Consider the following 18,022-nt stretch of genomic DNA (forward strand, 5'->3'; position numbering starts at 1 on the left):
CGCTCATGTATCTTTCCTTCAGTTTACTGATTGTCATTTTTTCCAGGATATATTGATTTTTTTATTTCAGGGCCTGCTTTTTGTTAATGACGATGGGAGAATCGTTCCAAGATGTATACGAATATACGATCCTACCAGACTCCCTTCCCAATCTCGAATTCGACTTTGCTTTTTTAATCTCCCATTATATCTGTCCCTTATTATGAAGGGTGAATATTTTATAAATCAAATATGAAACGCTTTTCCTCCAAAATTTTAGATTTCGACTCAAATTTATGTGCTGCTACAATATTTTTCATTTAACTTTTTAGAAAATCCTAGTTGGTGGGTTCACATAAAATATTGTTTTTAATATTGTATTTAATATTGTAATTTATTTTTAGTAATGACACCAAGAATATAAAATTGAAAGAAGAGATGCCAAAATCAATAGATTAGGGAAATGTTACTCCCAAGAATAATGCATTAAAGAACTTCACATGGCCTGAAGGTTATACATTTCACAGAGATACTTGTATAAAGAAAGAGGAGACCAACTAAAGTCAATTTCTATCAAGAAATTTCATTTAATTTTTCCAGTTCAAGGGATCTATTTTCAGGGCAAAGTAAATTTCTCCAGTATTTACTATGGCAACTGAATTTTTAAAATGATTATGATGCATTATTGGTTTTTAGTGTTTGTCCACGTGTTGTTGACAAATTACAGGTTTTTGGAAAAATTATAGTTTTCATACCTTCCTTGCAGGAGCATGTTATGCAAACTAACGGACCCTAAATTTCCTTACTTACTAAAATTCACTAGAAAATACTCATATTATTTCATTGAACTATTTAGAATTTTCATATTGTAACTCTAGTCCATCCCTCCTAAAATGAAGGCTAGATCACCATCATAATATGACATGAAAGTATTGTAAGGGAGAGTTAAGGGCTACAATGTTTGAGGACTAGATATTTGCAAATGTCATTACTTTAAATCTTTAATGATCAAAACAGTGTAGGCCAAGCCTAGCCTGAATGTGTAATGATAATAAATTTCCCAGAAGCAATGTTACGAATTTTCCCTGTAAATTATTTATGAAGAATGAAGTGAGCATTTTATTGTAAGTTTCTATAAAACACTCAATTTCTGATACTGGCCAGGTGATTCCAAATCTCATTATTGCATTGGAGAATGCTTTCTGTGTAACTATGGAAATTAAAGTTATGTATATTATTTCAACAAGTTAAGCGATTTGATGTAAAGTATTATAAATGTGGTGTCCTCAGGGATTCAATTCTGGGACTTGTATCATTTACTATTTATTAATAATCAGCCACAGTATATCAATGAACAAATGCCTTATGAGAATCAAATTTGCACTTTTCCACAGATTTATCTGTGGAAAAGTGCAAATTTATTTCTTATGATGAAGAACTTCCAATACATCTCGCCTGAATCTGTTGAATATATTCTGAACAAATGCCTATTATACATGGATGATATAATTTTGTTGCTGAATTCCCTTTCTTGGAATCTCTTCCATCTTCTAATGGCATTAGTGGATAGCAGCTCCTTAGTTAAGAAAATAACAATAAATTGTTCTGCTAACAATCTCTAAATAAATCAAAATAAAACTAATATTCAGTTTCATGTAACGAAATGACCATCTCAACAAAGTCCTTCAATAAAGATGAGAAATTCAGGTTTAGAAAGGGCAAGTGCAATTAAGTTTTTTAATAAACTAAAAATATGTTCATGCACTTTTACAAAGTAAACAAAGACCTGAGTAGAGAATATCATAGTGGTATAGTTCTCACATTAATGTCAATTGGTGTGCGCATTCCTGCCGTATCACTGTTGTGATAGAAAGCTCAAAAATGATATCTTTTACTGATGCTCAGAGCTATTCGTCGTACCATAGTATCTTTTGGCATCAATCCCTCAATCCAAAAAGGTATTTTTAAAGTAAATGTGGTCTTTCAAGAAAATGTTCGGTGTTAAAAATTGTTTTGAAGAGTGACCACTATAAATCATTGGCTTCTTTATAATGAAGATATTAATATATTATGCACTTAACATTTTCTGAATAATACAAATCCTTGATTGGCACTAGGTTTGTTTGAGGGAGGGAGGTCCTCCCTCCCTCAAACAAACCTAGCGCTTATCAAGTTTACAGTCTCGGATATTTTGTTTTCCATTGCTTCACCAGCAGAGGTACGTTTATTTTAAATTTACATGCAAATCCTTCCTTATTTGTATTGAACTGAGTTTGGTATGATTATATCACCAGACAAAATTGAAATGTACTTATCTCTTGGTAAATATAGACCAAGTACATGTCAGAAAACATGTTGCAGCATCTCTCACAGTTTCTTAAAATTTGTCAGAAAACAGATCGCATTATTGTCCCTAAGTATTATAACAATCTATGTAAAATCTTCCTCCACATTTCACCTTTAAAATGTATTTAAATCTTTCCAAATGGAAAAGAATTTTTATGATTTGAAAGTATATCTATTAATACTAAAAAAAAAGTGTGCCTGTATTGTGTTGAGTTTGTACAATAACTCTTTATTAAAGCTGTAAACAAATGAACCTATATAAAAGGAAAGGGTAAGAAAAAATCCCATGTTTTCTTCCCTTTCACTATTACTGAATAATCTATCAAGTAAAAATAATGAGAGCTTACTTTTGAAGGGTAATCATATGCGGCCAATCGGCTTTCGTCCTCAACGGAATCAATCCTGGTGTGGATGCCATCCACGTCCTGTGCATTATATGGTAGTTACTTGATATTTTCCTCAGTTGAATGCTCGGAAAAGCTTTCTTTTTATTCCAATGGAAGCATCAAGTGTTTGTGGACAATTTAAAGCAGCATCATTGGGCTATTTAATTAAATGATTGTTAAAATAGTACTTGAATTATTAAACCAGTAATTGGAAAGTAATAATACCTCATTTAATAGATATTGTTGGCCGCAATATTTTTTTTTAATTGGAAAATTCTGATATGGGTGGATTATCGGTACAAAAATTTTAATGAATAATTTTGTTCACAAACATAAAATGCAAACATTAAGTATGCTACAAAGTATACATATTCCATTGAAAAGTAGGTATCTTATCTTTGTATAGCTTTTTTCTAAACTTGTTAGACCTTGAAACCCCTAATCATATTCCTCTGCCAGCCCTGCCTTTTAACGACAGTAACTTTCAGCTAGATATTGGTTCATTTGTAGTACCAACTGAACTAAACATTGCTTTCCATATATTTTTCACCAATTTATCGTATATGTTGCTTTTTGCTTGTCCATATTGTGGTACATATTGTGCTGGTGCATATTGCTAGGTACCTAGCGTCTTGATTTGACTAATGTAACATGGACAAGAAACATATGATATGATGATTTTATTTTAAGGCCTCAGTGACTTCCATTAATATTTTACTTAAAATGTGATGAGATCCAGAGAAAGTTTCATGGGTACAACATAAGTAAATGAACATCCACATGCATTGGATTGGGTTGCTTTAATTTTGGTGAAAATATTTGGGAAAACTTACTAATTTGTAAGCCATTGATTATTAACTCTTATTTTGTAATTAAAGCCTTATTGATAGAAATCACATTTTCTAATTGCCATCTCTGTGTTGTTGTCTAATTACCATTTTAATTTTTTTTCGAGAACTTAACGAAAGGTAAATTTTATGTGAAGCCATTCTAGAAACAATATTGCCCTCTTCTAGTTTGTAATAGCATGCCTTTAAATATCACAGGAACTTTTGAGTCATTTACTTTTGCCTCCTTTTTTATACTGAAAATTATTTTCCATTGAAAACATAATTTAGGAATATAAAATAGAATCATGGTAAACTTGAATGTTCTACACAAACCATCAAATGCAAGTGTACATTTCTAAAATTAAACATCAACATTTCAGCTTCGCAGTGACTCAATGGCTAGTGTTTACTCTGGTGCTGGGGAAGGCAGATACGGAACTGTGGCTGTTCGTGGTGAGGTTGAGTTCGCCTTGCAATATAATTACAAGCAGGGCGCCCTAGAGATCTTGGTGAAACAGTGTCGAGAGCTGGCACCTGTTGACACCAAGAGGAACCGATCAGATCCGTAAGTATAAGCCATGTGTTCACATTTAACTTTTTCTGTGTCAGATTTTTTGATACATGCAAAACAAGAATTTTGGTAGTATTAAAAGAGATAATTATTCAATTTACATATAAGGTTGACCCTATAAGAGTTATGTTCCAGCAAATTTAATGTATGCTATTTGATCAATCTTGATGCAGATTTTAACAGTCTTCATCGTGCACAATCCATCCGATTACTGAAGATCAATCCTTGGATTTCCAGGGCTGCCAATCCAAGGGGACACGACTTATACTGCTTTTCCCATTTTCCATCCCATTTCTTCTCTGTATATGTTATTGGTGACTGAATGGACATATTACAAATGACCCTTGATCCAAAATGTGCTAGATAAAACTAGCAAATTTCATTTCGACCAGCAAGTGGTTGCCAACCCTGGCTGAATGGCAGTTGTTCTCAATTGGGAACATAAAGATTTGAAAGCACACTTTTAGAAAAATTTGTGTGTTATCTAGTGAGCAGACTAATATAATTGTTGACAGGAATATTTTAAAGTTCCATTCAGGCTCTTTCCATATTTCTCCCATATGATTCATCCTGTATTTGTCAGCATTCTTGAGACCTCATTCCAGTCTGAATATGCATTTCTTGAGGGCCATTTGATTGGAAGTACAGCGGACGGGCATCTCATGAATGAATATCCAGTTGTCCTTGAATGTGTTAAACCAAGAAGAAATAAGATTGCTTCCTCCATCAGACATTAACCACTGTGGGCACACCCAAAGTTTCAAGAATAAACTTAAAATAAATGACCCATGTGAATCAAGTGTTGGGTTATGCATGAACTGGTTTAACTCAGTGGCTGAAAGTCTTCATTTTGCATTACACCATGAGTAGAAATGATGCAGGAGGTGTGTTCCAAAAGTAAGGTGACTTTTCAAATTTCGCGGGCAAATACATTCGATTTTTTTTCGTTAGTACACATGTCGCAAACATTTGTTTACAGTTTCAATATATAGCATATTTAGTTTGTTATTGACAGATACAAATGTTAGACGTGTTTTGGTGTGCTCGGCGGTTTTCGGCACTAAAAAAATGGATCAAATTGGCCAAGTATTTGCATCAAATTGTGAGTAAAAACTAGAATTAAGTGCTCCAAAACACGAAATGTTGACAGTGGCATACCGTGAGTCAGCTCCGAGGAAAAAAATATTTATAAGTGGTATAAGCTCTTCCAAGATGGCGGATATATGGCAATAACGCACCTCGCTCTGGACGCACCAGCACGTCAACAACAGATGAAAGCGTCGAAGAAGTGGTGAAAATTGTTTTGAAAAATCATCTAATCTCTATTAGAAAAGTTGCCGAGGATTTTGGAAAATGCGTTGGCTCGTGCCATGTAATGTTTTCGCATTTTTTGGGCATGAGACGTGTGTCAACGGAGTTCGTTCTGAAACTGCTTAATTCAGACCAGAAGAACCGTCGCATGAGCAGCGCTCAGGAGCTGTTGAATGACGTTAATGATGATCTTGATTTGCTCAAAAGGATCATAACTGTTGCAAATCATGGGTATCTGGTTATGGCGTCTTAACCAAATTCCAGTCGTCCCAATGGAAGAATGCAGGAGAACTATGACCGAAAAAAACACGTCTTTTTCGATCAATTGTCAAGGTTTTGCTCACTGTTTTCTTCGATTACCGTAACGTAGTGCATCAGGAGTTCTTACCCTCAAGGTTGTGCGGTCAATAATGGCACAAATGGAGTATCACCTTGAAGTTATGCGCTGTTTGCGAGAAGCATTACGGAAAAAACGTCCGGAATTGTGGAAAGACAATTCATGCCTTTTGCATCGCGATAATGCACCTGCTCACCCATCGTTACTTGTGAGAGATTTTTTTGCCCAGAAACAACACCACAATCGTGCCTCATGCACCGTATTCATCGGATTTGGCCCTCTGCGACTTTTTCCTGTTACCAAAACTGAAGAGACGTATGGAAAGACGGAGATTTACAACGATTGAGGAGATGAAGACTGCATCGCTGGAATAGCTGAAGTCTATACCAGAAAGTGCTTATTAGAATTGCTTCGAGGATTGGAAAAAGCGTTGGCACAAGTGCATTATATCTGGTGGGGATTAGTTTGATACTTCGAAAGGGACAACTTGAATATTGTAGAATAAGTAAATATTTTTCCATCAAATATAAAGCCACCCTACTTTTTTAACACACCTCGTACTCCTCTAAAAATAGAATTTCTCTCCCTGCCTTTTGCCATTATCCATCTGAAACTTCCTGAGGCTTGAGGGGTTGTTGATACTTGCTATCATGGAATCGTCCACACAATCACACTTTACCAGGAAAAAATATTTCAGCATCCTGCATCAAAATAAGATATCCCTCAGTTTACATTAATGGGCAACATATATATATGTCACAGTCTATCTTTACTCTCACACAGTTTGGGACAGCATTAGGCCAGGTTTATTTGGATCAAGCCAAAGTAATAGTCCATGAAATAAGGAACACTCATTATTACATGTATTTATCCACTAAATTTTATTCAGTTACAACTAGTTTCAGAGCTTCAACCATGTCAACAGGTACCATATTTCGTGAACATGAACTTCAACATCATTGAGCTGGTAACCATCTAATTCCTAAGTCATATCTTAATTCTTCCTTTAAGGCTCAATAATCGGTGTGCAGATAACTGAAATCTGTGGCCCTCACTCTAACATGCACAAAAATTTACTTGTAAGTCAATATCATAGGCAGTTTGATACATGAAATTTAACAGGTAATACACTCTACGTAATAATGGAACATTTCAGAGCTACACAGTATTGGGCAAATGTAAATCCGTGCCATTTTATATAAATGATATTTTGATAATAGTTTCATGCCTCAGCAACCACACACTGACATTTCCAGATACATTACCTTTCCTAGTCAGTAAAGGATATATATGTATAGGCAAAATTAATATTCAGAGGTTAATTTTTGTAACAAGCATTTCATGGCTCCTCATCCACTACTTTCAGCTCTAATGTCCCTGCTGGAACATACGAGGGTCATCCGGAAAGTAGTACCCGTTCGTGAAATAAAGACACAAAAGTAAATATTAACAAACATAAAAAATTTTATTTGAAAGAGGATACTTTAAACTACTTCTCAACATATTCTCCAAGCAAATTAAGGCATTTGTCATAACGTGTGACAAGTTTCTGTATTCCTGCTGCATAGTCCTTCGCCGCCAGCTCATTGAGATACGCGAGGGACCCATCTTGCACAAATTTTTGCATAATGCAGATGGTGTTTAACAATTTCATGAACAATTGTTCGAGAAACATTGGGAAAATGCTCACAGATGTCATCAATTGTGACGCGCCGATCGTTCCTCACGAATTCGTCAACTGAGCTCACCAGTTGGTCTGTAATGACAGACGGTCTCCCCGAACGCTCATCGTCGTGTGTGTTCCCCCTCCCCATGTTGAAGTTGCGACACCACCGCCGAACAGACGACTCGTCCATTACATTGTCTCCATACACCTCCTTTAATTGGCGATGAATATCACATGGGCGAACGTTTCTTGCATTGAGGAATTTAATCACTGCCCTCACTTCACAACTGGCGGCGTTCTCAATTTTTTTAAACATTGTAAACAATCACAGAAACAACACAGGCAATGCTAGCGTCACGCAACTTGGCTCAGAGAAGGCAGACAAGCCACTGAAGCTATCTGACCTCGTCCAGCGGCTACTCGCGTCGTCAGCACTTCATGCGGCACGAACGGGTACTACTTTCCGGATGACCCTCGTATCTCTTCTCCTAAATAAGTCTCATTATTGATAATGTATTGTGTTTATTTTATGCTTGTGATGTTATGATAATTACTCATTTAGCATGTCATGAATCTTTATCAGTAGGCACTCACTAGTGTTATAATACATGTGTATATATTTTAATTAGTGAATAGTGAAGTTAATTAATTACATTTCCTTGATTTTTCTTTCAAGGTATGTGAAAGTGTATCTTCTTCCTGACAAGTCAAAAAGTGGGAAGAGAAAGACCAAAGTGAAGAAGCACACATTAAATCCAGTATTTGATGAAACATTAAAGGTTAGTTGTATTAAAATTTAAAATAACTCCATAAGTACTTACTTGGATGTTTTTCCCATACTAACATTAAGGGTTTGTTAGCCCTTTTCTTTAAATATTATTATTTGGGACATTTTGATTAAGATTAAATCTATACACACTTCTTGTGAATAATATAAATGGTACCTTAACTTACTGATTTCAAAAGATACAGTCACTAGAGGAGACCATGTTAAGTAATTTGAAAAGAACATTTAAGGCTGCAAATACCACTAAACCATAACATTTGATGTAGAGCCTGAGATGTAAGCAACTCTGCCAGAATACTTTTCATATTAATAGAAATTTGGTTCCACCAGATGAATGCCATGTGCCCAGTGTTATGATTGTACATATTTCAAAATTTACTAAATTTACTCAGTATTCATTGAGATAGAACTGAAAGGCTCTCCCAAGCAGAGAATGTTTTTTTTTTGCCTGGGCATCTGAATTGCTTCACCACCTAAGGTTTCTAACTGACTGTCATCGTTGTTGAAAGATGATTATCTTTGTAAATGGGTGTGTAGTGGAGAGTGTTTTCTGGTATCTTTAAGTTGACTACAAAAATTCGAGGTTGAAGTGAGATTGCATATGTATTCATTCTAAATGGGTTTCTTTCTGAATTCTAGTTCCATATAACACTCAATGGATTGGAAACTCGAACCCTTTGGCTGACAGTGTGGCATAGTGATATGTTTGGCCGAAATGACTTCTTGGGAGAAGTGATGATGTCTTTGGAGAACAAAGTATTTGATGACCCATCGCCAAAGTGGTATCCTTTACAGGAAAGAGTAAGTAATTCACTTCGTCAATAGCGCATTAAAAATATATGATGCCACTTCTAATTAAGCTTTCATCTTTTTTCCATGCAACTAATAATAATAGTGGAAATAAATTTTTTCTACTTCTATCAATCTTTAATTGCAATTGAAAACTCATATTTTTTTGGTTTCTATTAAACACTGGAATAATAAAAATATTTTTGCTTGAGGCTTGAGGAAGGACTAAGGAACAAATAGTCTGTTCTTCACTAGGGATATCCCTGAAAAAATTGTTTCAACAGAGTTTGAATAGAGTAATAGTCCATCTTAGAAGTATCCAAACTTATTTTTGATTGCTCCTTTGCATTTAAAGAATCTCCTTAATATTATAAATGTATTTTAAAAGTACTTTCTTTAAAATATGTGAAAATAGCATCCCTTTACTACATGAAAACAGGAAAAGTGCCTGTTTGTTACATTGTAGAAATAGATTCTCAAATCTAAAAATTTTGCTCTCCAATTAGAGATTTTTTTTCTAAGTTTTCATTTGAAAAATATGTTGGTCTCCATAAGTTAGTCTCTATGCTAATATTTTTTACTTTTGTTGGGTTTTGCCTTCCATTTTATCCACAAAGCTTTGTCAACACACACAACAAGGCTATACACAACAAGGCCCATAGCCTCTTTATGTATTTGAACACAAACTTGGAGAAATGTATACTGTAAAAATTTTAATGAAAGTTACATTATTCAGGAAAATTCAGGCATGAAGGAGTGCACCAATTCCTATCGAACTGTATACAAATATATATCCTTAGGCCATGTGTGATGGAACATGCAAGATATAACGGTTAATTTCATTAGGTTTGGTGTGCCTCTCTCTCATCTCCATTTTTCTTTTCATAAACTTTTGAGTTGAGTCTAAGCCGAAATATATAATGAACATAAATAGTCAACAAAAAATAATATATTTCAACAATGTACTCCATATTTATGAATAGGAATAAAGATATCATTTAGACTTTTACAGTAGAACCTCATAATACAAGCATAATCCGTTATGCGATCTTTCTTGTAAAGGGAAACACTCATTTTGTGAAACGACATTTTCCATATTTTTATTAATGTAAAATATGATAATGCATTCCATGCTAAAAATTACTTTCCCCTTCTCAAATATTATATTCTCAATAATGGTGCCGCATTGCATTTGCTTTTATGCATATGAAAAGAAACCTTTCAACATCATTGAGAATACATAACTGTTGTGAAGAGACTCTTGTTTGAAGCATCTATCTCCTTAGTCTTGTCCATGTTCTCGAAGAAAAGGCCAATTATTGATGTGGACTCATTGTTCTAGCACACATTAGATCAGCCATGCTCGCATCTTGTTCCCAATTTTCTATGATTTTACTTTTCATTTCCACTGTTATAATCGTTCTCATATGGCGTTTTTCAAACAGATTTTTCTTCAGGGTCAATTTCAAAACTATGCACAAATATTATTGAAATTTACACAAAAAATCTCTAATAATATGTTTGAACACAGGTTTGGAAAAATGTATGATCAATAGTGACGCTAAGATGCTAGTGGAATGAGTGCTAGACACAATATGTGTAGCAGGCATGCAATGAATCCAGGAGTACCCCTCACAACATCACTCATTATGAGAAAAGTCACTCGCTAAGCAAGTCATTTCTGGACCAATATTATTGCTTGTTGAGCAAATTACTCGCTGTACGAGGTACTCATTACGTGAGGTTCCACTGTGTATGGCAATAGTAAAGGCAATAAAAATCATTTTGAATGAGTATGATAACATATGATGACTGGTTTTCTTTGTGATTTGCAGACTGAACCATTTGATGACTTGCTGTGCTACAAAGGAGAGATGATTGTTGGACTGAAGTTTGTTCCACCTGATGTCACCAACTTGCACAAGAAGGGTCGAATGTCTAAAGGGTCATTACATGTCCTTGTCAAAGATGCCAAGAATCTAACAGCCGTCAAGGCAAATGGAACTTCAGATCCATTTTGCAAAAGGTTAGTTTGTCATTTAACAAAGTCTGGTGGGAATCCCATTTGTTGTGTGTTGGGGAAAACTAATACATTACTGCTTTGACGTATATTTTCCAAAACAGTGATGCAAAGTTAATTTTTCAAAATCTCGGAGCAAAAATATTGTAAATTACCGCATTAAAATAGCACACATTTCCTCATTCCATTTAAGTTATTGCTCGGAATACAGTAGGAATTATTTCCTTAATAAATTGCCACTGACTAACTGGAACTGAACAAGTTCAAATAATTGAGTGACTATTAAAGATACTACATTAAGCAATATGTTATCAACAAATGTTATTATAGTGATTTCAATTCTTTCAGAAAACTGCATGTTTTGAAATAGCCATTTGGAAATTGACCTTATACTTAAAAAAGTATATGACAGGCCAAACTTCAGAACATCATAATCTTTGCATAAACTCAAAGTGCCTTATTGATAGCGAACCAAGAATATGAATCCTCAAGTCAAAGGCTGAGACTCCATTCATATGGTGTGGACAATGGATGGAGGGTGCCTAGTTAAATTCTAGGGTCTACCGCCATTTGTTTATCCAATGAGTAATCCAGCCATGATTGGAAGATTATAGACTATTTACTGTGATTACCTGGTGCAGGGGCAACAGCTTGCCCTTTTTGTACTTCCTCAGGCAGCTCTGATTCTTCATTTCCTAAAATGATACTTGCAATTTAACTCAGGAATCACCTGCATATTTAAATTTGTTTGACTCAATGAGGACGTTTTCAGTGAGTTTATAAAAGAAAAATTTCTGATACCATTCAATGTCAAAGTAAATCAAAATGTTCCATGATTTTTTTGCCCTCATTTACTATAGTAGTTATATATGTAATATAAATGCTTTTTCACTGCAGTTACCTTCTACCTGATAAGGGCCGAAGCTCAAAGCAGAAGACTGCAGTGTGCCGCAGATCTATCAACCCTGTTTGGAACCATACATTTGTATATGATGATGTTAGCCTGCAAGAGTTATCTGAGCGAAGCTTGGAGCTTACAGTATGGGACCATGATAGGTTAGCTAGCAATGAGTTCCTTGGCGGGCTTCGATTCAACCTTGGAAGTGGTAAGATTTTCTATTCTCATTTTAAGTTCATATGTAATCATATATCATAGTGATTCTATGGTTCATAAGTTTATCTCATTCTTTTAGCTCAAGAAAACGGTTCTTACCAACAGCCATATTCATATTTCACACAGTAAAAAATAACGAATAATTACAGTACTTAAATACTAGTAGTTAAGCATTTTATGGCATAATCGAAAGCTTACTATTTGGGACCAAAACCTGAATGAATTATGACAAATGTCATTCACATAAACAAGATTCATGTCTTCTCCTTATCATAAAAGTTACATTTTTAATTAGCATTCAACTGTGAATTTTTATTTTTGTTTAGTACAGAAAGTTCATGCTGATGCCTGATTTGAATGATGTACAAGCTTTATAGAGTCAATCCAAAGCAGTCCCAGTTAATAAAATGATAATTAAGATATATTAATTTACCAAGTACATCCATATCATAATGGAATAATATTTAAAAATGTTGCGGAAGAGGTCTAAAACTAGCAATACTTTGTCAGTAATCATAAATAAATTTGTTTGAAATTTATGTACTGAAGTATTCAGGGCTGAATGAGATTGCTGTCATATGATATTAAAAGTCATGATGACCAAGGGACATGCTTAGAGGTGTTTACAAAGTAAAGTAAGCAAATAATAATGAACTTTTGGTTACCTTTCTTCAAAATTACATGTTAAAAACACAAAATAACGAATTGAATGGTTTGAGACATCACTTTATGGAAGCGATCCATATCAGAAAAGAAATATTTAGTTATTCCCCCTATATTTTATTAAACATGAGCTAGGTTTCGAACTAGTCGAAACCTAGGTCGTGTTTAATAAAATATATGTGGAATAACTAAGTATTTCTTTTCTGACAAAATAACGAGTAAAAGTTCTGGAATACACTGGAATGGCTGGTGCTGGGTCACAACATTTTCTATTACAAACTGTACAATATCGGAAAATAGGTGGCAACAGCGTTAAAATGAAAGGGAGTAGTCCCCTTCAAATGCAATTCACCTGTCTCACCTTTTTCCAGTCTTTAGTGGCATGTTTGAAGCCATTTTCTGATAGGCTCAAAATCACCTCAGTGGCACCACGGCTTCAGATGATGAAAAACACTTTCCTCGAGGGTGTTTCTTCATTTTGGGGAGCAGATATAAGTAGTTGCATCAAGCTAGGTCTGTAAAAAGATTGATTTTTGCAGTATATTCAGCCACAAGATATGCAATATGCAGCCATTCATTATCATTGTGCAGTATAAATCATCAAGCCTGTTGCTTTGAAGTGTGACCTTTTGTGATTGATATGGCCTTAGAGAATTTTTAATACACTATTATAGTGCAGGCAAAGTTGTATGCATTTCCTTGTACAACAAGCTGATTGAATACACCATTCCCTGAATTCCAAAAAATGATATGACCATAACTTTCCCAGCACTTGGGCTTTTTTGGTGTTCAGGATGCGGGAGATTTCCACATGGAGCTTTGCTGTTTGTCCTCGGGATTTAAATGACAAAGCAAAGTTCCATTTGCAATCATAACCTTTAAAAGTAGCTCCTATTCAACTTTAAGTGCGAAAAAACCTGCATAATGTTAATTCGGTACAAGCATAGTTAAAATCCACCATGTACAAACACAATTCATGTGAAACCTTTTGCTACCAATGGATCAGTATAACTCAATGAAATTTTTGCTAATACTCTCATTGCTATTCAATAAACTTCTCTCACAATGACTGTCAGAGGTGTTAGTTAACTTCCCTCCAGTAAGTTATGTGTGTTTACAATTAATTCAGGAGGTATTTGAGACTTGCAGTGAAACCAAGATAACATTAATTATGCTAAAATGGCATAAGGAGAAGAATTGTCCTAGGCAAAGAGGCTTTCACAAGGAGGATGTTGGTGACAGGGACGTTGAGTAAGGATGTTAAGAAAAGACTCGTAAAAACTTTGATATGGAGCGTAGCTATGTACGGTGCGGAAACGTGGTCATTGAAGCAAGAGGATAGACGTAGACTGGAGGCTTTTAAAATGTGGGTGTGTAGAAGAATGGAGAAGGTGCAATGGACAGAGAAGAAAACAAACGAAGAAGTACTTGGTATGATGGGCGAAGAGAGGGGTTTGTTGGGAGAAATCCTATGGAGGCAGGAAAAGTGGATAAGGGGGTATTGACCGGCAGCGGGATGTTGAAGACTGTGATAGAGGGTAGAATGTTAGGCAAACGAGGAAAGGGAAGGAACAAGATAGGGACGTTGGATGGGATGAAGGGAGGAAGAAAGTACTCAGAGATGAAGAGGGGTCTAATGTAAAGTAGGATACTGGATTTTTTGTTTTGTTAGGAATCACTAAATATTTATTTAGAAACCGTGTCCATCCAAAACCTACCTTAACCGTTAGATTACCTAATAGTAATAATAAGTTCAGTAGGCAGCCATTGTGACAAAGTTTTATTATTTTTTAATTTCATTTCCAAACTCAAAGGCCTTCTAGAATGCTTGTCGGCTAAAAATGGAACTTTCCTTTTCCTTTTTATCTACCTCTGTTTAAGGGCCAAATGTCAAAAACACAAAGGTACACAAACAAATTTCAACAACACAGTACATATACAGTGTCTTTGAGCATATTAAGATGTAAATTGATGAGCTCACTGTCCCATACTATTATAACAATGAATGATGATACCAATTAAGTATTTTGTGCATGTGAAGTAAATATTCCATGGCGTTGAACAATAATGAAGGCATATTTCACTCACTTTTGTTTACTGGGCAAAAAAGCCTTTTCAAATTGAATAAGTGGATCAAGGCAATGGGATAATAGATTAGTGGTTGTATTTCAATGATATGTGAACGAGATGAAAATAATAGCACTGGCCAAGAGCAGGGATTAACTCTTTGTGATTATATGTCTAATTTTAAAATTTGTTCTTTAACAAAGAGCGCACATAAGCAAACATGGAATGATTTTGGCAAAAATCATTCCATGATTTTTGCCAAAATCATCAGGAAGACTCAAAATAAGTTAATAAGATGTGAATGTGATGTTAATGTTATGTGATGTGTGATATTGTTATATAAGTTAATTCTGATTTTTAAAGTAATTTTTGTCATTATATTCTGGCTAATTGACATATTTCCTGGTCAATTCTTCCATACAGTTTCCTGTGATGAGGCATTATTTATCATTTACAACTCAACTCATAAAATCCAGACTATATTGTCCTCACATAACACCTAAAAATCTATTAAAACGAGCGCCTAAAATCTTATTTTAATTTTTATTTATCCAAAACTAGGTAAACACTATGGAAAAAATGTTGATTGGATGGATGCAACTGGCCGTGAGATGACTCTATGGCAGAGTATGCTGGAGAGAGCCAACTTTTGGGTCGAAGGATGTCTTACGCTTAGGCCAACCCTAGATCACCGTTCTTCACCCTCGTCAACTCTAGCTTCATAGACTGAAAACAAATTCCCCTTTCAGTGGGGAGTCTTAAAATTCTCTCTTTCTCAACCAAAGCTCCACTGACACCTTAAGTGGTTGTCGCCTGTGATGCACGATTCCCTATGCCCAAATACCTATCTATGCTCATGCTATCATGCTGCATATTGGTACGATAAGAGGGCAAAGGTTGTTGAATTTTGTCATGCTCCGGGCCCATTATCTCGTAAGAAAATGAGAGGGCAGTGACCACTGGAGATAATGTCTCTCATCAAACGAAACATTTTTCTAATAAAAAAATGAGTTAATTATAGAAGAGGCATAGTTGTTGTTGGTACAAATTATGGTCTGTCCTTCATCTTTTCAAATAAATGTGCTGGTAACAAGGCTTTTTGGGGAATGAGCTTGTCTCATTTCTGTGTCCAAATAGGCTATGAGAATTACAAGTACCTATTTATTTATTGAGCTTTTAACTCAGATGTGTTTCTTTGCTGTGAGATAAGAAGATGAAGGTTTACCATTCTTATTTAATAAATATGCACAAATGGCATACTTCTGCTTTTATATCTGGAAAAAACATTTTAATGGTAAATAAGATTTTGGCTTTTACATTGATTTGGTACTTAGCAAAATACAGAACTTAACATGTTTGTAATGAGTGTATCACTGTCAAAGATCATCTTTTAAAGCAATTTGCCAAATCCATCTATTCTTTGAGACTGACCACGGAATCATTACAGTAATGAGTAAACACTTGTGTTTAAAACCATTGCTGATTAGTCAAAGTTTTGGCTGCATTTGTGGGCCCAAATATTTTACAATTAAATGTGTAAAATTAGAGCATGAAAATTAGTTCCATGGTGCCAAAGTGAATACTTTGGTTTGAGAACATACTGTAATATAGTTGTAAAATGTTGTGGATTAATTTCTTGTGTTTCTGGCTTGCCGTTCTGTGAAATGTTTTAAAAAAATGAAATTTTACTGTGTTATTTTATTTTAGCTTTGATCTCTTAATGGCACAGTATTGCATGTGACTGAGATGATGAGCAATATGAGTGTCACACTGCAAGGAGGAATTCAAAGGGAAACTTCCTGAAATATTTAATTTTAAATGTTCCTAAGAGTGTGAAGTGAAAGTGATAGTGTGAATCAACGGTGTTCATAATTACTATGTCCATTTTCAGTTGAAATTAATCAATTGTGGTGATGATGTTTTCTACTTAGATGGATATCTGTGAAGACCTATGTTTAAAACTTTGCTGCCTATGTCTTATTGCATGGGTGGATCACACATTTTGATGTGGTCATATTTGATTCTAACAATTTCTTCATGTTGCCATATCTGTGTTGAGAAGGATTTAGCTCTCCAATGTTTAGGGGCTTCACTGCGAGTGCCGTGATGTCTGGACTTTCTCACGCAATATGTGTTGGCAACTTGATATAATTAAGTGTACTTTAAAATCGTCATGGTGCTGTCTGCAGATCCCCTGCAGTATTTACATAGGTATGTAGATTTTCACAACATCTGTATATGTCAGTTACACTGTTTGGTGAAACATTCTCCTAGGATTGTCATTGGGGGTAGAATCTGGAGAAAGCACAGCATTGGTGAATCTTAAGGACCACCATGAGCATTTTATGCCTCTATTACTCTGTGCTTTTTATGCTGCATTCCAGTTTATTTTGCTACATTTTGTGCTTATTAATGTGTGAACAGATTTTTCGTTATTAATATGTGAAATGTTTTGGGATAGGAAGGGCTAGAGCTATCATCAACTGCAAAGTCATCATAGATATAAATGGGCCTAGCGTACCATATTTTATGACTTCAAAATGTATATTACCATTAAAAAATGTTTAATTAAGCTCTCATGTTTTCTCTGAATGTGAAATGATACCCATTTGATTTTTGCATGAATACTTCACCTAGAAGATTGAATCATGGAGTGTTTTAGGGAGGACTACACACAATGATTTATTTCCGAATTTAAATCCAGCTTTGTTGGTGTACAACAAATATGACCCCCAAATAGCCAAAAGGCTATTTCAGAAAATTTGAGCTTTGCCAAAACAGGTATTTCCTGATTTTAAACAAGAATAATTTTCAAAAATCTGGTCGCTAGCAAGGAATTATATTCATATGAACTTTACATGCCTTGATAATAATGTACTGGGCAATGCAATGATATTATAACCTAATTCCGACTCATTTTACATGCACTCTTTTCAATTGGGACATGCAGCATAACAAACAGTTGTGTGATGGAAAGGATAACCTCAAAGATTGAAAAATACTCAAATTATTTATGAGATAACCCTTGATAATATTAAATCTTATTTTTCCATGCACACAAAGAAAAGGTCAAAGAAAAATGATCTTGAATCCCATAAATGAATAACTCCCATCTGTTGGTTGTTATTTGAAATGACTGAATTCATCATATCCATC

At 34.8% G+C, this 18,022-nt stretch overlaps 1 protein-coding gene across 1 annotated transcript in view; it reads left to right on the forward strand.

Annotated features, from left to right (window-relative positions):
• The window catches only part of LOC139686858 (synaptotagmin-like protein 5), a 591,798-nt gene extending 574,360 nt beyond the window's left edge, over positions 1 to 17,438 (forward strand). Inside the window, exons 6-12 of the mRNA XM_071583934.1 lie at positions 2,681 to 2,764; positions 3,922 to 4,106; positions 8,103 to 8,205; positions 8,853 to 9,014; positions 10,838 to 11,028; positions 11,920 to 12,128; positions 15,428 to 17,438. Coding sequence (XP_071440035.1) covers positions 2,681 to 2,764; positions 3,922 to 4,106; positions 8,103 to 8,205; positions 8,853 to 9,014; positions 10,838 to 11,028; positions 11,920 to 12,128; positions 15,428 to 15,591 — 1,098 coding nt within the window. The 3' untranslated portion in view covers positions 15,592 to 17,438. The remainder of the gene's footprint in view (positions 1 to 2,680; positions 2,765 to 3,921; positions 4,107 to 8,102; positions 8,206 to 8,852; positions 9,015 to 10,837; positions 11,029 to 11,919; positions 12,129 to 15,427) is intronic.
• The last annotated feature ends 584 nt before the right edge of the window (positions 17,439 to 18,022 follow it).

Source organism: Hetaerina americana, unplaced genomic scaffold (genome assembly GCF_022747635.1).
Source record: "Hetaerina americana unplaced genomic scaffold, ioHetAmer1.1.p SCAF_15, whole genome shotgun sequence".
NCBI classification, from domain to species: Eukaryota; Metazoa; Arthropoda; class Insecta; order Odonata; family Calopterygidae; genus Hetaerina; species Hetaerina americana.